This window comes from Myripristis murdjan, chromosome 23, assembly GCF_902150065.1.
Source record: "Myripristis murdjan chromosome 23, fMyrMur1.1, whole genome shotgun sequence".
Lineage (NCBI taxonomy): Eukaryota > Metazoa > Chordata > Actinopteri > Holocentriformes > Holocentridae > Myripristis > Myripristis murdjan.
The window spans coordinates 17,780,380-17,806,811 of record NC_044002.1 but is presented as its reverse complement, the minus strand read 5'-3'; the positions used below and the strand labels follow the sequence as shown (position 1 = coordinate 17,806,811).

The 26,432-nt window shown below is 41.9% G+C and overlaps 1 protein-coding gene across 2 annotated transcripts in view; it reads left to right on the top strand.

The window, feature by feature from the left end:
• Positions 1 to 25,997, top strand: part of LOC115355299 (copine-8) — a 110,052-nt gene extending 84,055 nt beyond the window's left edge. The window contains exons 15-22 of one of the 2 annotated variants that reach the window (XM_030046044.1): positions 9,872 to 9,918; positions 12,650 to 12,831; positions 13,904 to 14,031; positions 17,983 to 18,085; positions 22,573 to 22,630; positions 22,905 to 22,978; positions 25,402 to 25,634; positions 25,711 to 25,997. In XM_030046044.1, coding sequence (XP_029901904.1) covers positions 9,872 to 9,918; positions 12,650 to 12,831; positions 13,904 to 14,031; positions 17,983 to 18,085; positions 22,573 to 22,630; positions 22,905 to 22,978; positions 25,402 to 25,590 — 781 coding nt within the window. In that variant the 3' untranslated portion in view covers positions 25,591 to 25,634; positions 25,711 to 25,997. Of the gene's footprint in view, positions 1 to 9,871; positions 9,919 to 12,649; positions 12,832 to 13,903; positions 14,032 to 17,982; positions 18,086 to 22,572; positions 22,631 to 22,904; positions 22,979 to 25,401 lie in introns of both variants that reach the window. The other variant, XM_030046046.1, reaches the window with a different exon arrangement.
• Positions 25,998 to 26,432: the final 435 nt, after the last annotated feature.

The window sequence follows — 26,432 nt, the reverse complement described above, 5'->3', positions numbered from 1 at the left end:
TTCATGTTTGCAGAGGTGGAAATGTTGCAGAAATTACCTCAGGGAGATTGCAGATGTATGGTAATTAAGCCTGTGTGAGTGTGAAAGCTGGTGCATGTTATGGTCTTGTTTGACAAGTGTGATCCATTTGCATGACGGTCAAGGGTGTAAGGTCGATGTGATGCACACATGGCAGCTGCTAAATGTACATATGTCCGTGTGTGTGTGTGTGTGCTGTGGCCACACGTGTCCAAGCATGTGTTCACTTGCTCTGTGTGTAACCGCTAATGGAGAAATCTCATCTTCAGTGCTCCCGACGACGAAGACCACACTCTCAGCTGCACCATGAGTCAACATGCACTTTGAAATGATCAGGAAGAGGTTTTTTTTTTTTTTTTTGGCCGGGAGTGTGAGCTGGGTGCAGTTGCAGGCTTGTGTGGCTAAATGAAGTGCCAAGTGCTGTCTCAGTGTTTGAAACCTAAATGGACTGTAATGGACCAGTTGCACTTACTCCAGTTGCATAATGGGCAGACTGTGAGTTTGTGCACGGCGCTGCAAACAAACACACACATATGCATAAACACTTGCGCACATATGCTTGCACATGCAAATGCACACCCTCCTCTTCAGTTTCTCACTCACGCATTTCCTTCAATTCTCTCGTGTGTGTCTGCATCTTGTTGGACTGTCTGCACAGCTGCTTCGTTGGTTTGCCACAGTTATCTCATTTCCTTGCATCTCATCTCTCCTCTTTTCTCTCCTGTCCTCTCTGACTGACAGCTCCTCTTGCAGCTTTAAACCATCAGCTAATTGTTCATTTGGACCTAATTAGGAACATGATCTGCCGGCTGCATTAGCATAAATGACTGATTTGAGAAGGCTCTGTCTCAACCCACAGCTCCGACTCCTTTCATTCCTTCTGATAAAGAATCAGCACCACCCGTGGTTTCCAACAAAGAGGCCTTTCTGTGTGAGCATGAGCAAAAAAACAATGACTTTGTTGGCTATATCTTTCATTTTGAGCTCGTGCTTTTGAAGGCACTCCTGTCACTCATAATGACAGATATTGTTTTCCCTTGTTTTGGTTTGTGAATTGAGTGTTGAAAGAAGAATAGGAGCGGTAGAGAACTCTGCTTGTATTGAAATCCTTCTGAGAGGTTATCATTAGACAGAAGAGCAGAGACCCAGAATCCAGACAAAGCCTGGGATTGAAAAATCAAAACTCTGAAAAGATCTCAGCCTCAGTATATTGTGGCTTATGTGTAGCAAATGTGCAAGCTCAATACAGCTAACAAAACCAATATCTAATGTTACTTAATGCAGGTGGCTATCTGCTGTAGTGTGATTTCTCTTTTCTTCACGCCTCCACCTAGCCTCCAATCACTTTTCCCATGTAAACTGTTAACCAGGATTTTCTTCTCTCCTCTTCTCCTCTTCTCTTCTCTTCTCTTCTCTTCTCTTCTCTTCTCTTCTCTGCTCCCTCCATGCCAGATGGACAGCACCCAACCACCAACATACTGTACATTTGCAGCAGAAGTCACCTTACATGACCTCTGCTGTTTATGCTATGAGGCATTAGGGTTTTCCCCGAGTTAAAGTTGTGCAGTAAAAATTAAAGAAACCACCTTTTAGGGTCCTTTTGGTGCTATATTGGGATTACTGGATGTGTGGATTTCCCTCCAGAAGATACCGTTTGAATGTCACCCAAGGGGGACATTGATTACAGATGGTGCATAAACTGGGCCAGTTGTGATGTAGTTGCCTTCGCCAATATGCAATTAGTAGCCTAAATAACTGCTTATTGACAAGCTTGACAAACCGACTCATGCATCTCTTTAATCCGCATTCTCTCACAAGTCTTGCTAATAACAACTCTGTCAATGATTCTTTGCAGCCAAACATAATTCAGACGCTCATCACTTTTGTTTTTCTTCTCATTTCTGACCACAAAGCACAGAAATGCAAGTCCATTGTCTGACATGCCAAAACAAACAAACAAACAAAGAAAAGAAAAACATGCACAGGAATGTCACATGACAGTAAATCCGCAAGGGAGGCGTTCTTTTCATTTGTTAGCGACGCCAGTGCAAGTCAGTGGCAGTGAAAAATTATATTTTGGTTTTATGTAATGGAGAGCAAAACCTCGATTAGTGCTGCACAAGTCCCCAAGTTGCTGTTATACCCAGGGTCATCATTCCTATTGCCTCATTTTTAAAGGTGCACTGGGTAAAATTGCAGAGGGCTGATTGAAGTGAGGACCCTTTAGACTAAAGTGACAGAAAATAATACCCATGAAATTTTATGGTTGAGGCTACATGATTCATATTATCAGACCAACAATGAGGACTCTTTAGATTAACAACAATAATAATAATAATAATAAAAAAGCAAAACATAGAATAAGCACACAATGTGATTGTTGAGTCTGCAGTGATTGTCATTGTTGGCCTGAGTCACTGTTACATTACCTGTCTATTCCACTCTTTTTATGTGTTGAGTACAGATGGTCCTCATGTCAGTCAGCCCTCAGTTTTGCGCAGGCACCTTGAAATCAAATTTCTTGACCCTGCAAGCACACATGTACGGTTTGCAATCCAGTTTCTATCTCTGATATTGCCATAGTTATGACTAGAAAACTGTCCTGATCAAATTTACAAATTTTCGTGAAGTTTGGTGACGTAAGTTAATCAATTTTTCTGAGATATCCTGTTGATAGACACACAAACCTAACAGGGACAAAAACCTTTAAATATTATTGGTGTTGTGGAACGGCTAGCATGTTTTTTGCAGCCTCCTCTCCTCTCCTCTCCTCCTGTGGACAGTGTCCAACCAGCAACATCTGTGTGCAAGTCATCAGGAGAGGTCACATCGTACGACCTCTGATGGCGTTTTTAGGCCACTCAGTGCTCTCATGCATACAAGATGTTTCTCCTGGCACTTAAAACCTGCCAGAGTGGAGAGCACACTTCCTGATCCATTTTAAAGTGATATTTCTCTTAAATATAACATCCTGAGTGAGATGAACACTTGCATAGAGGCACAGGAGCAGTCAGCCCCTGGGGATGAGCTGCCATGATTAGTATTCAGGCTTTTCCTCCAGCTGTCAATATTGATAACTGCAAAAAAAAGGCAAAATTACCCGGCAAATGTGATCCTGGCTCGACTCGGGCTGTGTTAGAAGCATAATTCTTTTAGATTAGGTCGTCAAAATTAAATTAAATAGTAGTGGTGACTTCTGGCGCCAGAGCTGCCAGGATTTATGGTTAACTGTTCATGAAGTCCTAAAGAGGTATATGAGCACCGAATTGAAAATGTCCTGCTCAGCTGAAATATCATCTAGAATCACTGCTCTCTCATTTCCAAAATGACTGTGTGTTTTGACAGGGAGGAAACGCAACGTCATGAAGCAAAAGAGCCTATTCCTCACTCACACCAAGAAGGATTCATTTCAGAACAGCGTCAACTTGAACACCTAAACGCTTTTGTTTGTTTGTTTTTGCCTTTGTCAAGCAAAAGCAGCCGCAAGACAACCACAGCAGTTGTATTTTGGACTGGAAAAACTAAAAAAAAAAAAAAAAAAAAAGGCATGAAAGTCAGAAATCCATCTTGCTGCAATTCAATTCAATGTTTTTTTTTTTTTTTTTTCTTGGTTCTAGTAAATGTTGCTGCACCTATGTGAATGCATTTTTAAAAAACTTCAGCTAATTCAAAACACGAACACTAACGCCACTTATGTTTTGGTGTAAAATTAGGAAGTGTTGCTATTTCTACTTCACATTTCCTAATATTTGCTCTAGTTAGGGTAACCATCATTTTCCTACGGTGGCGTATCACTGAGATGTTGACAAAATAGTTTTTTTTACGATCTTTAAACGAGGTGCTTGGCAGTTTAAGGAGATCATCCATCATGCTCAGTCTGCAGGAGCAAGAATGCAGTGCGTAACCTCTTCATCAGCCCCTCCTGCTGCGTGGTGTTTTGTCATATTGGTTCCTAGCTGAGTCACTATGAGCTCTACCAGCAGGACAAGATCACTGACAGAGCCCCAGCTGGTAGAGAGGCATTCCCCCTTTACCCACAAACACTCAAACACACTGTCACTACACACACAGGCACACACACACACTGCTCAGAAATGGCCACCGGTGCCGCCTAATTCACTTTACACACTTACCCTTTTTACCGTACAGACATAAACGCCTGTAATGTTTCTGTTCAGCAGGACTATCGTATTTTTCTCCATTTATGTCTCAATTTATTCTTTCTTTCTTTAATAGAGAAACTCTCATCTGTTGTGGTCTGGAATAGTTTTCTCCCTGCGACCCAGAGGCAATTGCCCAGATAAATTCAGCCATGTGGGGAAAGATGTTTTGTCATGGTCATCTCGTATGCAGTCATATGCATACACACACAAACATAAAACACTGACAGAGGAGCGGACTGTTTCTCTGGATAGCTGTTACTTCAGTGGAGCTGCACAGCTGCCAACAGTAGAAGGTTGTAGTTGCGCCGGGCTGCTCCCCGATGTGTGTTTCTGCATGAATGTGGAGCAGGGTGGTGCTGGAAAAGGTCACGAGTGGTCAGCAAAATCCTTTCCAGTCAAGATAAAGGTTAAAAAACACAGGAGTCAAACAGCCCCGCCAGCTGTCTGTATCAGAGAGCAAAGTGGTTGTATCAGCGGTCTGAGCAAACGCGAGAATTACGGGGCTTTCACACCTGCCTTGTTTAGTCCGCTTGAATCAAACTCCGGCGCGCTTATGCCCTTGGTGCGGTTCATTTGGACAGGTGTGAAACCAGCAATCGCACTCAGGTGTGGACCAAAACAACGGGGCACAGGCCCTGCTGAGGAGGTGGTCTCGGCACACTTATAGACTTCGGAGAGGTTTGTTTGCAGTGTGACGGCCCAACTCCAAGAAGCACTGTGTGTTTTGGGCTGAGGCAGCTCCCGTAGTTCGGGTGCACATCGGCTCGAAATTGATAACAAAATGAAGCTATTACCAGTTAATGAGCACTGCGATAATGAAGAAATGGAAAGGCTTCCATGTTTGATACTGCATTGGTCAAGTGTGTTTGTATTATTAAGTGAGAGAGAAAAAAAATCCCCTAAATAAAGACCTCCTTTCTCCGCCTTTCAACCTGGCAATATCTGTCCGACCCTGACGAGCGAGTAGGCTGACAGCTCCCACAGGGCTTTTGTTGTCACATTTTGCCAAATTTGATTTTTTTTTTTGCCACGCGAGGTCAGACTGAACCAGATGAACAGTGCAACAAAGTATCAACTATTCCACTGTTTTAACTACAGCAAACAGACTACAGGTGTGAAAACGCCCTCAGTCACTTTGCCAGTTTGGAGGCCCGTGTTGCTGGTTATGGGGCTACTGCAGTCGCATCCCTGGTAATGTGGACTAATGTGGAAAAATATGCCCGTTTCAGTGTGACCACTTTGAAATCTTGAATGTGATTTTCACCATATGTCTATGGAGTATACTTAAAAGGACTACCTCTATATTTTTGTGGCTTTCTGCGTTATATTTGTCTGCCTTCGTTCCTAAATCCCTCTTAAATGATAAGATATTGAAGTTGAAAATGGATCCTATATGGTGTGTGCAGGAGGTAACATCCAGTTCAATTTAAAATGATTGCTGAAGCAAACGATGGAGCTCAACTTAAAGAGGGTGTATGGCCACCATTGTAGATTGGGAAAAAAAAAATATGATAAAGCTTGGAACTGCCCTTAAAAGTTTACTTAAAGAAGGGTCGGAGAAGCCGCCCCATACCTTCAGGACACTTAAAGATAAGGTTTGGTTTTCAAGGCAGGCTAAGCTCTGAAGCCAGTCACCTTAACTGTCCTATCTCTCCTCCCTCTGCTGAGTCCAGACGAGGTGTCATGGTTAAGACCCTGCCTCTGGAAAATCTTTATCATACCTGCCAGTACGTTTTGCTGTAATTCCTGTTTTACACTGCTGTGCTATGCTGACTGGCTGCGATATTTCATCTTGCTCTTCACATGATTGTGTGTGTCTGTGTGGGTGGGCGTGTGTGTAACATACTTGACAAAATTTAAGGAACACTACCAGTAAGTCTGGGTGATAATTCAAATTTAATTTTCATGTACGATAATTATGAAAACAAGATAATCGAGATAAAACAATTATTGTGCTGCGGTTTTGCAATGATGCTGTCAGTTTGTCTTGTTTTTTAAAATCCACAGCACCCCTGTCCTTTCCTTTCCTTTGTTTAATAATCGTGATCTCAATATTGAACAAAATAATCATGAGTATGATTTTTGCTATAATACCAGTGCCTTAAATACCAGTGCTTTTTTAAAGTTTGTGCTTTATGATCTAGGTTGACCCTACTACATTTTTTATGATGGTGTCTAGAGGTCCACCCTGTGTTCCCATATTGTAGTGTTTTCAAACTGAAATTCAGCCCCGTTTCCCCTCAATCCTGTGTTCCTTAAACATTAAACTAAGGATAATGTCCAAATTTCTATTATTTTTATTACTTGTATTATTGTTGTACGGAAAAATGAATAATCTCCGTGTGGTAAACTGGTAAATGAAATCCAGAAGCTTTCACAGACACACTCTTAATAACATCACAAAACATTAGCAAACTTGGCAGTCAACATTAGTCTTATGCATAACAGTGAAAAATGACAATATACGCGATCCAGTGGGAACACAGAACCATGAAAACACTGGGCCCTGGGAATATAGGACCTTGGGAACACAGGGCACTGGGAGCATATGTGCTTGGGAGTATTAGGAATATTAGGATCATAGGACTTGGGGAACGTAGCGCCCTGGGAGCATGGGGCCCATAGGAGCACCACGCATGTGAAGAGTGTTTGGACTAGATGATCCATCACAGTAAACATGACACCTTAATTTGGTTTTGTTCAAATCCCCACCTTATTGTTATGTTATTGTAGTAGAGTGACGTGCACGCATTGAGTTATGCTCTGCTTGCTGACAGGTGACTGACAACGAGCAGTCACTCAGAGGACAAAATGGAAATTAATCCTCAAATCATGTCGCTTTGCACACTTAATTGTCATATCCATGTCTTCCTATTTTTTGAAATCTTTGTTTGCCAGGATAGTTAATTTTAAGCTTGGCATGAAACTTTGAAGTTTGTATTTTTATAACACTGAAAACAATGTTAATACTGAAATGCTTCACTTCATATGCCATGTATTGCAAAAACATTCTGGGGAATTGTAATCTAAACATGATAAAACATGATTTAACTCCAAATGAAAGCAGTATTCTCTGTAAAGTCATGCCTCTCAGGTTTGCTGTATTGCCTCTATCTCTCTGTGTCTGTAGAGGGAAAAATAGCCTGAAAGAGACACTGAAAATAAAAGATAGCAATTTTTTATTTTTTTTTTAGAAGAGGCCATATGGCTTGAGCTCATCGTGGACGATATGCAAGAGTGCACATCACCAGGAGAAAACCCCAGAGCCAAAAATGTGATGCCTCCCTCTGTAACCTCACAGATCAAACTCTTTTCCAATTAATGCAGAGGTTATAGCTGACCTTTTGGAGAGGGCTGTTCTCTTCTGGTCTGCTTACTGATATTCTCTCCCTCCATTTCCCAGAAATGGATATTTTCAGATTCACAATGATAATGTCAAATGTTACGGGCGATGCTCACTTTTGGAAGCAAGAAATAGGAATTTGAGTCCGGTTGCTTTCTATATAAAATCCTGCAATACAGCCCTCTGTTAACATATCAGGGTTTCCACAACTCATGTAATTTCTGGGAAGTTATGGTGCTTTTAAAAATCTGTTCCAGGCAGGGAAAGACAGAATTTAACTATTTATTTGGACAAGTGATGGAATATCATGAAATTTTGTCAGCCTTAAGAAAAAAAAAAAAAAATCAGTGTTTACCAAACAGAATAATTATGTTCCCTTCAGAATAAAACAAAATAATAATGGAAAAGTTAAGGAATTTTAGATCTGACATATAGCGGGAACCCTGCATGCAAAAGCAAATGACAAAGCGGCGTTATTTTGCATCTTGGTATGTTTATTACCTTACTCTTACTTGTTCTATTGTCAAAATGTGATTTTAATATTTCAGTCATATGGTCAGTTAAAGGCGACTGTGTAGACCTGTTGATGTTGTGACAGTCGCTTGGTAAAAGTCATGAATTATTGAATACTACATTACGATTGTGGTTGGTGTCACTGGTGCGACTTACATGCTCAATCTAGGACTCCTCACTCCCATATATTCTCTTTCGGTGTTTTGTCATTTTTTGTTGGTTGCCCCCCAACTCACCTTGTTTTTCTGGCTGCCCTCTCCCGCTCTAAGGGAGTTGGGATCTCTCTCTCTCAAACTTTTGTGTGTGTATGTGTGTGTGTGTGTGTGTAAAACAGAGAGAGATGGAGTGGGGGAGAAAGAGGGCATGCATAATTTAGGCTGTGAGGCTGAAGCTTGTCTGTGCCAGTGTGGAGAACTGGACCAGAATCTGCTCAAATCTCCTCTGCTCTGCTTTTGTCCTTGCAGCTGTCCCCTAACGAGGTCCCACTACTGGAATTTTCCCTCTGTATTCACTTTGTGGGGGAATTTAAGAGTGTTGAATCATCCGATTATACACCGTATAATTCAGTTTTCTCCACTTTTCATGTGAAAGTGGCTGCCAGTGGTGCGCTGTTTGAAAGTTTTAGGAGGAAGTGCTCAGCAAAGGTGCCAAAGCTGGAAAAATAACCATAACTCAAAACAATTAAGCTGTCATTTATCATTAGCTTCCACTGTTTTGCCTTTTTAGCCTCTCTCACTTTGAAAATTAGTTTCCTTCAGCGTTTTTTTTTTGACTGTGCTGCCTTGATTCTTTTCATGGTGGCAGCTGAATTAAGTCGAGGTAATTGATTTTAGTAAATGCACTGGTGTTTTATTTGCATATCCAGCTCACATACACACACACACACACACAGTACAGGTCTGTTTAAGCCCTCTGCCACAGCAGATAATAATGAATTACTATACTCTGTCTCTCTCTGCTGACTTCTGTCAGTGAGGTGTTGGCTTCCCTCTATTAATTATACAGGAGAAGAAAACTTGAGAAAACAGTTAAGTGCATCCTCCGCCTTTTCTCTCTCTTTCTCTGCTTGTCTGGGCAGAGAAGACCTGGCCTGAACACTAAATGTCTCTTACACTATTTCCCACCTCCATCCCTCTCTCTCTACCTCCATCCCCTTTGGCATGTCAGGCTGCACGGGGCCATGCAGTGTCCGGGCACAGTGCCTGGTAGCTGGGTAGAGCCTGCGCTTCACATGGCCTGGCAAGATGACAGAGCCAATGAGACGCCAGCTGCTTTAACAGCATCTGAACAAGTGGGATGTGTGTGTGTGTGTGTGTGTGTGTGTGTGTGTGTGTTGTGGGGGGGTAAGGGGTTGACAAGGAGGTTTTGCATGTGTGTGTGTGCGGTGAGTGGGGATTGGTGTGAAAAAGCTCCCATTCCTCCAGGTGAACAAGTTAGGAAATACTTTGATGGGGAGAGACATGCCGCGCTCTCACGCTGTGTGACGGAGTTTGTGTTGTACATCTCTGTCTCGCTGCATCTTTCTCCCTCTCTCTCTCTTTCTCTTTCTCTCTCTCATCTCTCGTGCCTAATCTTTCTCTTGGTTGATCTCTCACTCTTTTGCCCCCTATTTCTTTGTTTTTATCTCCCCTCATTTCTCTCTCAGCTAAAGGGCAAAAGGAAGTCTGTTTGCTCAAACTTTGATCACCTCAACTTGATTATGTCTGCAGTTCATTTCTGCTGATTGTTTTTTTTTGTGTGTATAAGTGTGTACAAGTGTGTGTGTGTGTTTGAGTGTGTAAGTGAGGGCATACGCTTGCTGGTTAATGAATTAAATCTCCTCTTTGTCTTGCAGGACCCAGATTAACTTCACCGTGGCCATTGATTTCACAGCTTCAAACGGTGAGCCCTCTCGTCTGCATGCACACACGCACGCCCTCACTGCATATTTGAATGTGCACGCGCTTAAAGATCCTCATGCAGATACGCGAAGTGCTCAGTGAGTGTTTATTCAAATATATGCAGATGGAGATTCAAGTGTTTCCTAATGGCCCTCTCCATCACACCTGGCAGCTAAAGCTTAATGCAGTAAGATGCCGCGATGGCAGTGATTAAAAACTGTCTTATCCATCGACTGTTGCCCTTGGACCCAGCAGGACAGGTGGTAGCTATACAGTCAAAGTCATATCCCATTAAATAAAATGAGATCTTTCAGACTATGAGCATAAAAAATGTGTTTAAGGATCAAGGAGTGCTTGATCTCGTCTGGCTATCATAAAAATCTCAATTGGGAACAGTGGCTAGTAGAGGTGTACAATTTATTGAAAAGTAATGAAATCCACAGGTCACCTAAGATAGACAAAAAGAGATATTTTTGTACTTACCCTTAGGGCTATTCATGCAGATAGTTCCTGTGTGATTTGGTGAGGTTTCCAAATACCCATCCAGCAGATTGGTGTTTGTTTGTGGAGATCACATAGTAAAAAATTTAGAGTGACATGGCTACCACGCATAATCCACAGCACCCAGGGGTGAAGAGATATGATGGGAATTATGTCCTGCCAAAGCACACCAGCAAACTATCCAAGTGAATTTGTACTCCTTTGGGGTTTGCCGGTGTTCGTCCACGGGAAATAGTTCCCAGCAAAACTCCACATCACCAAAAGCTGTGGATTACGTTAGTCTGTAATCTGTGTCATTGGATTCGGAAAGAGCTGTCACCATTGAGTTTTTCTCATGTTGTATTCATGGTTTGAGCTCCACAAAGGAATAGCCATCAAGCCCTTTTGTGTGGAGGTGAAGGGACAGACTGCAAGCCTTGCCGAATAACACAGAAACTATCTGAATGGATAGATTGCACTAACTGGGAAAATAACTGTTTTGTATTTGGGGTCAACTGTTCCTTTAAATCATGTATTGTGGCTATGGGGGTTAATTATCACAAAATGGCAGCTCAGTCATGACCAGTATGATGGAGCAGTGTGACTTCAAGGTGGCTTTGGTGGTATGGTCGCTGGAAAGGCCGTCCCCACAGCTGGAGGTCCCGAGTTCAAGCCATCGCGTTGATAAGCATACGCCTTGTTGAAGTGTCGCTGAGAGCAACGCACTGTGGTCCAGATTCTGTCAAGCAAACAAGCCCTCAGAAACAGCGCTGTCCAAGTAAATACGCCAAATCATCACCAATTCCAAGCACAAATTGCCTGTTTCAGCTGAAAGACTAATCCAACCGAGGCTGGCACCCCTGCATTCTGAAGTGCCCTTAGTAATTGGAGCGCTCTCTGATTTGATCTGATCTGTGATTCAAGGATGGAAAATCCTCTATCTCCCTCTCGCTCACTTGCATGACTTGCATGGCGAGTGACATTGCTCACACCCTGCAGGAAAGCAAGCAGCCACTCTGAATGGCCAAATTCTTTGCAAAGGCTTTATGCCCACCTTCAAAGGATCTACTGTGTACTAAAATTATTTTAGGACAGTGTGAGTGAAATGGGCATAACTAGATAATTCAGTTTACATAAGCATGAGTATGACAGGCACTAAAAGGTGTTGATTTTCAAAAAGCACCGTCCGGTTCACTTTCCACTTGTCGTGCATGGTCGATGAATTGCGTGGCATTCTGATTTGGTCATTTTGGAGGGCCTGCTCTCTTCTCTGCATAAACCTTTAATGGATCTGGGCCTGAAACCCTACCAGATATAGGCACACTGATCTGGAACTGATTGAAGGGAGGGGCTGGCCTGACCTCCTTAAAAGGGGAAGTCAGGTCGTCCCCAGTCATGTAAAGTTTCACATTTCACATTTATCGAGGTCATGAGTGACAGAAATGTTGATGCTTCAACCGCTTCAACAGCGGAGGTGCTGCTTGGTGTTGTTTGCAGTCTGTGGCAGTGGATGATTATGAAAGAAGGCCTGGGAGCCAAATGTAAAACACGGTGCTTCCTTTTGCGGTTTTACACGGGATTATTCGTGCAGAATCACGTGGTTGTTTATTGAATCACCAGATGGGACATGTAACCACCAATAAATATGAGGAAAGAACCACACAAAGCCTGTGATGAAACATCTGTTTTACAATGTAGGTGGGTAAACAATAAATGTGTACATTACAGAGAATAAATGTTCATAAAAGGTTCATATCTCACCTTCTTGGTAACCATGGCAGCCCATATTAAACACATCATATCAATCTGTTGCACAGCTATAAAATCCCTCTTCTGACAGCTAATAAATCAGTTTTGTTCCTCAGCTGTTGACTGAGGGATATGATACATCAGTCAAACAGCAACTCAACTATTAAAACATTGGTGCAGTGAGCTCCTTTTGACTTTTTATGGCATTGTCATGGCATTATGTCATTGTTTTATGAGGGTTTAACACCAAGAGGCCAAAATCCAAGGAGCAAACAGGAAAAACAAAACAGAGTTAACTCAAAAACAGTGTAGCCGCTTCTGGAAAAAAAGCAATGTCATGGTATCAGCTGGATTCCCTGAACTGTGTTATGATGCAGCCGTATTACCATACAAAAACATGTAACCTCTTCTTTGAAGGTGATTGAAGACATAATTTGGTGGACACTTTGAATATCCCATTTCACGGTGGAAGTTTTTGTGTTTGTGTGTGTGTGTGTGACCAGGTAACCCAGCCCAGCCCACCTCTCTCCACTACATGAGCCCTTACCAGCTGAATGCCTACGCCATGGCCCTGAAGGCAGTGGGCGAGATCATCCAGGACTACGACAGCGACAAGATGTTCCCCGCCCTCGGCTTCGGAGCCAAGCTGCCGCCCGACGGACGGGTGTCCCACGAGTTTGCCTTGGTGAGGGCGAGAGAGAGGGCGGGACAGAGAGAGAGAGGGAGGGGAGGCGGAATGGAGAGGGAAAGGAAATGGATGGAGAAAAAAGGGTTTTTGAGTGACAGAGGGCGAGAGGGAGAACAGGGAAGGGAGAGAGAGAGAACGAAAGTGTTTGTTGCACTTGCCTTCATTTTGCACCACAGACAGACAGGTCATGCATGAATTTGCCTCCAATCAGTTAAATCTTACTAATATTTTGCACATTTTGTATGCAGTGGCTGTTATATCAGAGCAAGTTAAAACATTATAGAAGTAAAATCTGGAAAAATATTACAGGTTTGAGTAAAATAAATTGAAAGAAATAATAGAGACAACACAATTTCTTTCAGCCAGGGTCATTTTGAAGTTAATTCCTATTCACATTATTCATAAAAAACAAGAGTCTCCATGGTGGATTACTTCACTGTGGTTGGAGTTTTTTTGAGTTACTCCTTTAGCCTCCGATCTGTGATGTTCTTAAAGGAAAAATCCACCCTAAAAAATCATTAAACAGGGTTAAATAGCAGCTGTTGGTGATGTATTTTGCTTCCCCGGGTCCCCGAGAGCCTGTGGAGAGTGTATAAATCACCCATGATCCTATTTGTTTGTGTTTATTTGTGAGATGTTCACAGACACACTATAGTGTCGGTAAAAAAAAGGAGTTATAAGAGGAGTGCTTTAGCAGCCTAGCACTTCATTTGGAGCCACAGTAATGCTGGATATACACACACAGAATGCACATCAAGGCGATCAGAGAGCATCAGTCTCTTTCGTGCACACACACACACACACACACACACACACACACACACACAAAGTCCACAGTAAGCAGAGGAAAGTCACGCTCCTGACATTATAGCAGGCCTGCAGCGAGTCTCTCTCTTTCTCTTTCATGCACTTTCTCTCACTCTTTCTCCTGATCAGATTGATTAGCCCATCTGTTCCCCTCACCCTCTGGAGTTGTTGAATGCGGCTGAAATTAATCACTGAGGTTAATCATTTCCTACTTTTCTTTTTCTTTTTCTTTTTTTTTTAAACCTCCTCTCCTCTAATGCAGAACGGGAACCCCCAAAATCCGTACTGTGCAGGGATCGAAGGTGTGATGGAAGCCTACTACCAGAGTCTGAAGTCAGTTCATCTCTATGGACCCACCAACTTCTCCCCTGTCATCAACCATGTGGCCAGGTAACACACACACACACACACACACGACAAAGTAAATATCACGTTGTGTCAACACTGTAATCCCACTATATGGTGCTATGACCTTTTTCAGCAGCTCTTTATTCGCAACCATAAAACATGACGGTCTCACCTCATGTTTTGTTACACCCTTTAACTTTTTTCCTCATCAGTATCACAAGATTTAATCAGTCTCTAACCAGTCTGTAATGCACATTAGATTATTCCACTTTTTTAAGAAAAAAATAAATAAATAAATAAAATATTGTGGCAAATACTAGAGGAGATTGTGCTGAATTATTTCCACAACAGAATACTAATTTGCACACTGTGCCATATGCTGTTATGGCCCCGCATAATGAAATCTTTTGTGTCAGAGGTCAAATTTGACCAAGAATATTACTTGTACATTTTCTGTGCCACCCAGATTTAACCGGAAACAGCACAGATGCCCTAAAGTTGAATAAAATATCTACCCTTCACTAATTTTTTTTTTTTTTTTTTTTTTTTTCGGTCAAACTTTATTTTGACTGTCCAAAGTTAATATTCAAAGTACTATCAACTTTTTATCATTTGATTTTTGTGAGTTTCTGTCAGGTGTGTCTGGGTTGTGGTTAGTGTTAGATACTAGGTTGATATTGTATTGATATTAAGTTTAACATTAAGACTGGACAGTTACCTGTTCTTTTTACATGCCCACCCTATGAAGCATGTCATGAAGTTTTATGTCAGCCATATAAAAGAAACCATATTTATCACTTTAAAACTTTGTAAATTAAAGGGAAAAAACAATCTTTCGATACTTACATCATCAGTCTGTGATGCTCAGTGCATTCCAGGTGTTACCTTGTGAATATGTGTTGTTATTTATTTATATTTTTGTTCCGACCACTTTCCTTCAACCTGTCTCATCTGCTTACAGTTAGGTAGCTGATTACTTACAGTTATTTTACTGCCGCTCCACTCACGTTTTCATTTTAGCACTTACGCATTGTTTTACACCTATCGTCTACCGCCGTCTGTTATGTAAGAAAGCTGTGCGTGTGAAAGAACATTTCACATTTCACTTCCATCTCACTTTTAGGCACAGAGGTTATATCACTCAGCTCGAGTTCTCAGGTTTTCTCTAATCAGTGTATGTGTGGTTAGTGTTACAGGTAGCATGGAGGAGAGAGAAAAAGTGAGGACAGAGTTCAGCAACACAGTTTTTGACATCTGATTGCATGTTTGTCTGTGGCCGCGCTCAGATGCGAACATCGCGTTTTGACACGGAGAAGGCAGGTAGGCTTGTGTGTGATGCATGAGACGAATCAAGAAGGCATTAAGAAACTACTCACGCAAGCATGTAATTAAAGATATGAACTTGAGTGAAGTCTCTCATCAGGCTATTCCACACATTTCAGGGGAGAATTTACCGAAACCTTAATTACGCAGTCACACATGAAGAGGCGACGGCGCTCTTGATTGAAATCAAGAGGAGGGGGTTGACACCAGCTCTGATACGAGGGCAGCGTTTCACTTTGATTTAGCCGGTTATGCCACCCATATACTCTTCGCTACCTTTACCTCTCTGAGATTTTCACGTCTTTGTTCTTTATCGCTGCATCTCTCATGACGGCCTTCACGCTGAACTCATTTCCTCGCCTTTCATATCATTATAATTTCTTCTGCACTTATCAGCATCCTCATCTTCTCTTCCCTCGTTAAACCTTTGCCTCTCTTCTGTTTGTTTGGATCGCCATTAAGGCTCATTTAAACTCCCTTTGCATACGAGAATTGATACGCCCGTTTGCTCCATGCATCCTTGACGTTGGCATGAATGTTAAGCGCCAAAAGTTTCTGAAAACAAAAAACAGTGCCATGGTGGAGGAGGTTGTGATAATGGACCTGCTACAAAGAGGTGAAAGTGGAGGCGGTGTTATAGACGCCGGTGGTCTTGAGGTCACTGAATACTTTGCAACAGGAGGGTGGAGAATTTTTTTTCTCTGATATTACCGATGAGAGAAATTAACCATGTTTTCTTGAAATATCAGCTACACTGCCCCTGCGATTTGCGGTGGTACTGCTCCATTTCATCCGAGACCATAAGCTTTGTGAAAACATGCAGAAATATGGACAAAATGAACGCAGAGCACAGACAGAAGACTATTTGTAACTGTATCCACACTTAATGTTGAGTGTAAATGAGCCTTTAGCTGTAGAGCGGCAGATACTCTTCTTTGGAGTCCATGCCAAACAAAATAACAAAAAAAAATGTTAACAAGTAAAGTAGCTAAAAAAAAAAAAAATCATTCATACACACAGCACATACATTAAAGAAGCCATTGTGCATTGAATGTGCATTGACAGTTTAAATGTCAATGCACATTCGTCACATAAATTGATACCTTGGTGTAATTACTGTAAACAAATGAGACGCCGGTCATGACAGCTGGTAGCCTCCATCTCTCAGCGGTGGCCGCTGGCGTTCTCGGTGCTCGTGTTTCTCTAAATAAAGACCACCTTTCTTAAATATCCCATTGTTTGCTGGCACAGAGAGGATGTTACTTGTCGCCAGAGCTCTTGGTGATTGTCTCGTTAATTTATGGAAGCTGCACTGATAGTTACTTAAATGAGATACAGATGTACTGATATTTTTACTGAAATACTGAAAAACAAACAAACAAACCGCAATAATACCGCAATAAAAGGCATTATCTCATCTTTGTGTCAAGATGAGTCAAGATTGACTCGTGTCTCAGAGAGCATTTATTTATTTACTTATTGGTGAAATGGGACAAGGGGCCGCTCTCGATATAACAAACAATTCCTTTATGCTCACTTTTATGTTTTCATCCATAATAAATAGGAGCAAGGCCCAGGTAGACTGAGCTGACAGTTAGAACTGAAATTAGATGGGTTTTGCACAAGCTTCAGCCTGATTCACTGATTATGTGCTTTTTTCCACTGTTTTTGTCATTTGAGTCTATTGTGTTCAGCTCTAGTTGATTGATCGATCGATTGACTCATTTAGTCATTCACTGGAATTCATGCAGCTCCACACGTTCACATATGGGAGCTGCCCAGAGGAGAAAGTGCCACTTGTTCACTTTCATTATCACGTCAAAAATCCCAGTTATAGCACTGGGAAACAATCTGATGATGTATTTTGTATGTACTTATATTCGTTAATATTATTTACTTAGACAGATTGTAATCCTCATCAGCCCCTTTTGTTCTTGCCCTCGACACCTCACTTCACCCTCCACGTGTCGCACCAGCCTCCTCTCCCACATCTTCTCACCTCATCTCTCCTTCCTCTGTGCGCCGACCGCCCCCACGTTTCAATAATAACCCCTTTCCTCCATTACGCCTCGCTTCCAGCACGCGGCTTAATAATTGTTCGCTTTAATTCCACCCTCCCGCTCTCCGTCACGCTTTCCTCTCTTTCTCCGTCTTTCTCTGTTCTTGGCGTTGTGATCGTCTCAAGCATCAGTCATCCTCAGAGGGACGGGGACGGGCGTGTACATACATCAAACCTGTGGAAAGGTGAAGCGTAGCAGGAGCCGTGGTGACTGAAATATCTCCCTCTGTAAATATCACTAATAGTCGGTTCGCGGCTCCTTCTTATGGGATTCAAAGGTCACGCTCAAGAACACAGGAGAAATTTAAGGTCATATTGAACTGAGGATCTGTAGGATTGAGATAAAGATAGAGTGGGGCACTCGATAGATGAAGATAAGGATAGATAGAACAGAGAAGGTAAAGATCGGCATTGTTAGAGCGCTCATTAAACCAAGGCCACCGTGGCGTTTATTGACTGTAACGTTTAATGTCAGAAGACTTCACTCTTTCAAGTTATGTGTCCAACTAATTAGTAATCCTGATCCTGATACGATGGTTGCACAATGATCATTACAAACATGGCTGTGTGTGTGTGTGTGTGTGTGTGTGTGTGTGTGTGTGTGTGTGTAGGTACGCGGCCTCGGTGAAGGATGGCTCCCAGTACTTTGTGCTCCTCATCATCACGGACGGCGTCATCTCAGACATGGCCCAGACCAAGGAGTCCATCGTCAACGTAAGCGTAATACATTATCACTAAAATAATCACCGGTCATTTTCTGCTTCCAACTGCCAGCAGTGATGTCATTTTGAAATACCTGGCATGTGCAGATGTACAGGACAAAATAGTATTTTTCCAGTATTTTTTTTCCGAATCTGCAGTGGAGTCCACTATATCATAATGCTGCTGATGATGGCACACCATATGTGACTCATTAAGCAAATTGTTCACCTCTATTCACTGTCACAGGGAACCGCGGCGATGCAAACTAACCCCACAATTTAACGAGAACGGTTAAATGTAATGTTACGATGGTTGTGGCAAACATCTGGCTCTCAAAATTTCCCCAGTCATTACATTGTTGCTCCTAGTTCAACATTTGTTAACTTAAGGTTTTGTAGCCAAATGGTGCGTTCATGACATGCAGTATTTACCATAAGTACCACCATCTGTAAATAGTGTTGACATCAGCATCCAACTCATAATTATAACTAGGAGTCCTGTGTTTTTCTGGAAGCTCTGATATATCCAACTAGGAGGTAAATGACCTGTAATCATCTTGAAAATGGTTACCATTAAATGCAAATTAATCCAAAGTTAATGCTACTTTTATCATACAGTCTTTTTGTAAACAACAAACCAACTTTGCCTATCATAAAACTGAGCATACTGTGTTAAAATAACGGTTTAAAAGTTAGTGCTGCTGTTGTACTGGACTGCTGTTTACTGAGTGCTGTTTCTACTATTCTGTCCCCCTCATTGTATATAAATAGGGAGGACAGAAAATTAGAAACACCTCTCAATATAATGTAGTGCAGTATAAGACCTCTGCAAACTACAACCTCAGTAATAAACACAATTAAATTTACACACAATGTCAACAAAAACTGAACATTATAAACTTTGTTAAAAGGTAGAATTTGTGGCAGAGCTGCTGCATTGAACTGCATTAGACTGTACAGGTGCATCTGATAAAGTGGACACTGAGTGTAGCTCTCTTGAGAAAAGAAGAATTACACAATTTTAATGCATTTTCTGGATTTATGTTGTCTTTTATTTGGGTACAATGAAATGGATAAAATCCTGAAATGCAAAATTAGTCTACATAAACAAACAAGGTTCACAAAACATATAATTTACCCAAGAACACACCCAATGAAGTGACTACAAGCAGTGACTGTAAGGCTAATAGTGCAAAGTAACGTAAAGCAAGGTGGTCCCTCTTGGTCTGCATGTACCATAAGGAAAATAATGGACGTAAATAGTCTGGGTTGTAAGTATCAGTAGTGGAAGTATTCTTTTTCAGGATTGTAATGAAGGGCACTTTGTTACTAGTAAGTAATGGCTTTTGCAAATATTGCTACCAAAGTGCAAAGTGCGAAAGAGTCAACAAGTACTTGTTATAACATTCTGTGCAGATAACCCTAATAAAGTGCAAATATCACTACCAAAGTGCAAAATACCATTATCAAAGTGCGTAGCTAAGTTGTTTGTTATAAGTGCAGCAAATACAGAAAACCCAGCTGTCTAATATTTACAAGCCCAAAGCCGTCAGTCACTAGTAACAAAGTGCCCTTCGTTACAGCGATGAAGGGCAGCGGACAGACCGGCCCGGTAAAGGGTTAACTAGAAGTCACAGAATACTTTTTCATGAGCTGAATTACTATTTTCGATCACTTGACATTGAAATATGTTCTTTCAGTCGGCTGTGCATATCTGTCCTCCCTTGCAGCAGAAAGGTGAACGTTATTCCCCATGCCCACAACAAAAACTATGATGTGACTCCTTTATATATATAAATATGTATTTTTTTTTTTCTCACTGTTTGCAGCGACGTTCTTGATTTTGACAGCATGTTATTCGCCCTGCGTCCGTACTCTCCATCACTGTCAAGGAGTAGCGCGCTCCAGAGGGAAGCTGCAGCGCGACGCAGGATGCAAAACAAAATGAACAGTGAACAGTGGCCATTTTAGCGAAGGCAGTGATCCATCTAGTGGCTTCCTGAGAGCAGAGAAAAGAGGCGTAGGGGAGGGGAGAGGAGGGCAAAGAGGAGACGGAGGGGAAATCGGGAGATGAGATGTAGGAGTCAAAAGGACGGAGGAGGGGAGGGTGAGAAAAGCAAAATGTGAGGGAGGGTCAAAGAGAAAAGGAAAGGAGGTGAAGGAAGAGGGAAAAAGAACAAATGAGAAGAGCGGAGGAGGCAGCAGAGAGTGAAGGAGGACCTTTACCTAGGGGAGAAAAAATAAATAAGATGTTTTGATAAGATCATCTATCGCTCCGCCGCCTGGGGTCAACACATCACTCAGAAACCGAGCACACACCACTGGCACTCTCCTCCTCACACACACTTTCCTCTCTCACATACACGTACAAACACACACACAAACACATGTCATTTGTAAGCTGTCAGCGAAGTGCGAGTTCAGGCCGCGTTGTTGTTTTCTCTCATCTCTAATATTATTCAGTGTGATGCCTCGACCCACACAGCGATCCGGGAGGCACCGCGCAACAACACACACATGCAAACAATCACACACGTTCGCACACACACACACACACACACACACAGGCAGGCGTGCACAGCCGTGCGCACACAACACAATCAGAGAACACTTTGTTTACCACCGAAGAAGACAAAAGGCTGTGTGTGCTGTCCTAGTCCCCCAGGTCCTCTTTCATTGCATGTGTACACTAAAGCTATGTTCAGACAGGCAGCGCTGTTTGTTTTGGTCACATGCAATACAAGGTGGATTTTTTTTTTTCTTTTTTTCATGTGTGACCTGCAAATAAAACAAATGGAAAGCAGTGATGTTAAATCAGACACAAGCCACTTTCATTTGTGTTTTGAAATGCGATTCAAACCACATCTGAGAACATGCAGCTCATGCAACAAGTTTAATCGCTCTAATTGGATTTAAAGTTTTCTATTTTCTATCTTGAGTGTACAGAGAAATAAATCACAGCTGCTGACTAAAAGAGATGTATATGTTAACTGCGGACAAATTCTGTAAACAACTCCTGCATTATAATCCCATTTTGTCAATTCAAAAGACACATTTTTCTCTCAGTACTTATGATTACTGTAGCTAGATGAAACTCTGAGTTATTCTTTGGTCTTCTACAGCAAGGCACTTGACACAGTGATTTGAGCTGTTCCCTGTAGAGGAGGTTTGGGGTCACTAGCAGGGAGAGCCCTCTGTTGTCGTACAACTTGTAAACAGGATGAGCCAATTACTTTGTTTCTGTTTATGCACAAGAGGTTACTGTAGGGTGAACACCAACACTTCACCGCACAGTCTGGGGCGTGTTAGTTAGGTTGGTGGGTTCGAGGGGCCACCAGGGGGCCCGGAGGAGCCTCCAGGGGGTCCACCGCAAAATGAGGGATACATTAATTTTACTAAAATTTCCTTCTTTTTTTTTCATTAATAGTTTTGTCATGTTTCAAACAGAAAATTTCTCAGTTTGTTCTAACAACATTTTCTTAAGATACAGGCGAAGGCAGGCAAAATATATAAAATATAGAAAAGAGAGAGAATAGAAAAAAATACATATATGTACATATATGTATTAAATGATCAAATGATAATACTAATAACAAAGTGCCAAAAAAAAATATAAATAAAAATAAAAATAAGAAAACTAAATAAATAAGAGAAAAAAAAAATAAAATAAAATAAAAAAATAAAATACAAATACAGATAAAAAGAAGAAAATAGTAATAGTAATAATGATAATAATAATAATAAAAATAGGTAAATGAAATAATAATATTCAACAGCATACACAGTCTTCATCACAGTCTTCCCTACAAAAGTGTTATTGTGCTTCAAATAATACAGCTGGGTGCCACTAGAAAAAAAAAAAGAAAGAAAAAAAAGAAAAAAGTACAGTGGATTTTGCTAAAATTTAATCCACTAGAAACTGTTACAGTGCAAAACTGTGCTTAAGTGAGTATTTTAACCTGTTAAATTAACGTAAATGTTAATGTTAATGTTTTAATCTCACTTTATTGAAGCTATGACTATGACAGCTAAACAATTTAATACTTAAAACAAGCCAAAATATCTTTTCATGTCAGGGTCTCGAGGGAAAAATGGGTGTGATAGGAGTAATGGAAGTCAACTTGAGGGGTCTGAAACATGAGAAAGTTCAGAAACCCCAAAGTATTCATCAGTATTATATACACCATTAGCAGTTTGGCTGCCTGGCCACTTGCACTGTGGCCAGGAAATGAGATCTTAAGGCTGATGCAGGTTATTTTTATTTTAGTTAATAGCAGATGGGCTATAGAGGCAAATTAAAATAACGAGATTATTCAGCAGTGTTTTCAGATTGCAACTCTTGTGCATAAAGACAAAAAAATATGTAATATAAAGGAGGCTATTACTTTAAAATGGAATTAAGTAATATTGATCTTTTATCCTCTCTTCCTCGCCTTCCCTTCAATCCTCAGTGTAATCTCTTCTCCACCCTTCTTTGCCTTTTTTCTCTCCTCTCTTCAGGCCTCCTGTCTGCCGATGTCCATCATCATTGTTGGGGTTGGACCTGCAGAATTTGACGGTAAGAGGACAGGGAAGTGCAAGTAGTTGAACATGTGAGAGTCTGGTGTTTCTGAGTTCATCTTCTTTGGGATCATCGACCGTCTTTCAGCTAGTTTTGTCTGTTGGCCGGTTGGTTCGGTCATATTTTGGTGCCGTTATACGCTCACATGGGCTTACTGTGGGGTCTCTGGGGATTTGGTAGTACCTGAAAATGGTGTACACACACACATACACACACTTACACACAGGTTGTCATGGTTTCCAGTTCAGTGAAGTTGTTTCATTCTCCTCAGCCATGGTCGAGCTGGATGGCGATGAAGTCAGAATCTCATCCAGAGGAAGATACGCTGAGAGGGACATCGTTCAGGTACACGCTCCTCTCTCTGTCACTCTCTCACTTTCTCATTCTGCTTTTGCTCTGCGTCCTTTCTGTCTCTCTCACTGTAGCTCTATGGATTTTTTTCTTTCTTTCTTTTTCTTTTTTTTTACTCCTCTCACTGCTGGAACAGTAACACCCAGACTACAGTCTTATGTAATCCTGTTATCTCTCTTGACTGCTGTCATTTGGAACTAATATCATACCTTTACATTATTTGACTTTAACTCTTAGTGGTTACTGAAATCACGACAATTTGGCAAGCTTGATAAGGACATGACTCTTGGCTGAGATACATAACAACTGGTATCAAAGATATAGATGGAGTTTAACTTACTAATGGTTCTAAATAAGTTATAATAAGAAGATTCACCTCCAACAAGCTAACTGTTACTGAGTAAAAAAAAAAAGACTCGATTGCAGCTGACTGCCAACTCTCTGTTTTGTTTTATTGGTTTGATTGGCGTGCTTGTCCCTCCATCCATCCCTTCATTAAAATCTTTGCTCATTCATTTGTCTGTTTTTTTGTTGTTGTTAATGCTGCCTGGGGGAGACGAAGCCTGCATGCTGTGTGTTACATTTCATCCTCTCTCGGCCTTGCACTGGCTTAGCGATGCACGGACTCACCAAACCGATGTATGTTTTGTTGTGACACCAAGAAGTCGTGTTTGTATCCTCCGTGACCTTTACACCAGTGCAGTCATGCCTCGCTCTCCCTCCTCCTCCTCCTCTCTCCCTCTCTTTCTCTCTCTCTCTCTCTCTCTGCCCATGTGGGCGAGAGAGGCACGCTTGTTAGTTGGCTTTTTAACAAGCTGAAGTAACACTAACCACATACACACACACACACACACACAGCAAGAGAGAAACCCAGAGATATGTAAAGACAAGTTTCAGTATGGGAACATTACACTAGCTCTGCCTAGTGACTCTCATTACCAGCAAGCTAATAATCCCCAGTGTCACGGTGAGGTTTACATTTCACTGCAGGGTTCACGCTGCACAAATTGGCCTCCTGTATAATCTTATAACTTTAGCGACAGTGGCTCATTAACGTAATTCTCATATCCATCTCCTGTGAAAGCGGCAGTATCACCTGCTGCAGGGGGCTTGAACCTGTGAAGCCTCGCTGACATGTGACCGTCACTGAAACATGCACCGATTTACCCAGTCTGCCTCGCTCGGTGCATTTCAACTTCGCGGCGAGAAGGAAAGCAAAGGCCCCGGGGATGCGTAATGAGTGGCATGAGGGTGGCTTCGTGGTTAAAGAAAGCAGCAGCAGCCAGTGTGCCCTGTCAAAGGGTCCTCGCACAAAGCTCTGATCGCTTACCTGCTCTGGACTTGAGTGTCAGATAATAGGCTATTTCGGGGTCAGATGACACCGCCCCCGAAATAGCTGGTGGCTCATTTTGTCGTGCAGGATCTTTGTTGAATTTGCGAGAGTGAACCAACCGTTTAATTTTGAGGGATTAAACAGCTGGACTTGTTATAACAACATGTCAGAGAACTGCACACTCTCCACACTTTAATTTATTCCTCTGAGTGGCCAGTGGGAGTGGGAGCGGTGAGGAAAACCTGTTCAGCTGTCATGTCTGTGTAGCTTTCTCCCCCAAAGTTCTGTTTTTCTCTCAAGTTTGGAATCACCCTCCCCCTCCTCCTCCTGTGCAACGAGAAGGTTTCCCACTGGTGGCCATGCCTGACACCAGGATTTCATTTTAACAAACGGGGGGAGTCTACAGTGTCTTTTAATTAGGGGACATGGGACTTCACTGTTGCCGTCCAGCTGATAGGACAGGTGTATTTTTACATAAGAATTTCTCCCAGAGCAGCTTTGAGCTTCTTACATTAGAGCGGAGCAGCTTCAAACACTGCGTTTATTATTATTATCATACACTGCAAAAACTCAAAATCTTATTTGTCTTATTTCAAGTCAAAAATGTCTTATTACTAGTCAAAATATCTCATTACACTTAAAATAAGACATGATCACCTCAGAAGTAACTTGTTTTTAGACAATTGTCTCTTGTTTCAAGTGAAAATTTGCGTGAAACAAGAGACAATTTGCTTGTTTCATTGGCAAAATTTGTTTCTTGTTTCTAGCTAATTTTCACTTATTTCAAGTGAATTTTCACTTTTTCCACTGGCAAATTTTGCCAATGAAACAAGTGAAAATTGTCTAAAAACAATTTATTTCTGAGGTGATCATGTCTTATTTTAAGTGCAATGAGATATTTTGACTAGAAATAAGACATTTTTGACTTGAAATAAGACAAATAATCTTGATAAGATATCAGTCAGACATGTTGACAAGTAATCAAGTGAGTGAATTAAGATTTGTGCTCTCCTCATCTCCATCCTTTCCCTTTTACTCTCCCGTTTCTCCCAACGCCCCCGTTCCCTGTTCTCTTCTTCCGCAGTTCGTCCCATTCAGGGACTACATCGACAGGACGGGGAACCACATCCTGAGCATGGCCCGGCTGGCCAAAGACGTCCTGGCTGAGATCCCCGATCAGTTCCTCTCCTACATGCGGACCCGCGGGATCAAGCCGTCACCGGCGCCGCCTCCCTACACGCCGCCGGGACAGCCTCTCCAAACCCAGATCTGAGGAGGAGGAGGGGCGGGGTGTGTGTGGAGTTTGCTGCATTGACTGTATGCGCGTAATACTTCCAGTTTCTTTAAAGCCGCTCTCCTGGTCGTGTTCTCATGGATCATGGCGGTCTTGAAGAGGCCGCTCTCTCTCTCGTCTCGTTCAGGAAGCCCCCGCCGGCGGACCAGAAGAGTGGCGCTTTTGAGGACGGGGGGGAAAAGCCAACGAGAGCCTGTTTACTTCCAGTGTCAAGCGTTCCTGCTACTGTCTGGATTTTTTTCTTTTTCTTTCTTTTTTTTTTTTTTTTTTTTTGTTATTGGCTTGGGAATATTGGACAGATTTTGAGAAGGAGCCCAGGAATCTGAGCCTGATCGACCTGATCCACCGAAGGAAGAAAGGAAGGAAGGATTGAAGGAAAGAAGGAAGGATTTTTAGAAACACTGTAAAGAGAATGTCTCCAGACAAACAAGGAATCACTTGATTATTGTAAATAACTGGACATATGTAACCTCTCTCTCTCGCTCTCTCTCTCTCTCTCTTCTCTCTCTCTTTCTGTCTATCTCTCTCGCTTCCTCACTCAATGTTTACAGTACATCGTAACAAGGATTTTTACTGTTGATACTTTTATATAAACATAATTTCAGTATAAAGTTTGGAATATCCCATCTCTCTCTCTCTCTCTCTCTCACTCTCTCACTCTGTCTCTCTGTCTCTCTCTCTCTCTCTCTCTCTCTCTCTCTCTCTCTCTCTCTCTCTCTCTCTCTCTCTCTCTCCTGGCATGTGAGTCAGGTAGCTGCAGCGCAGGTCCTGGTAGCCCTACCGTACTGTACCGTACCGTGCTGTACCGTACCGTACCGTAT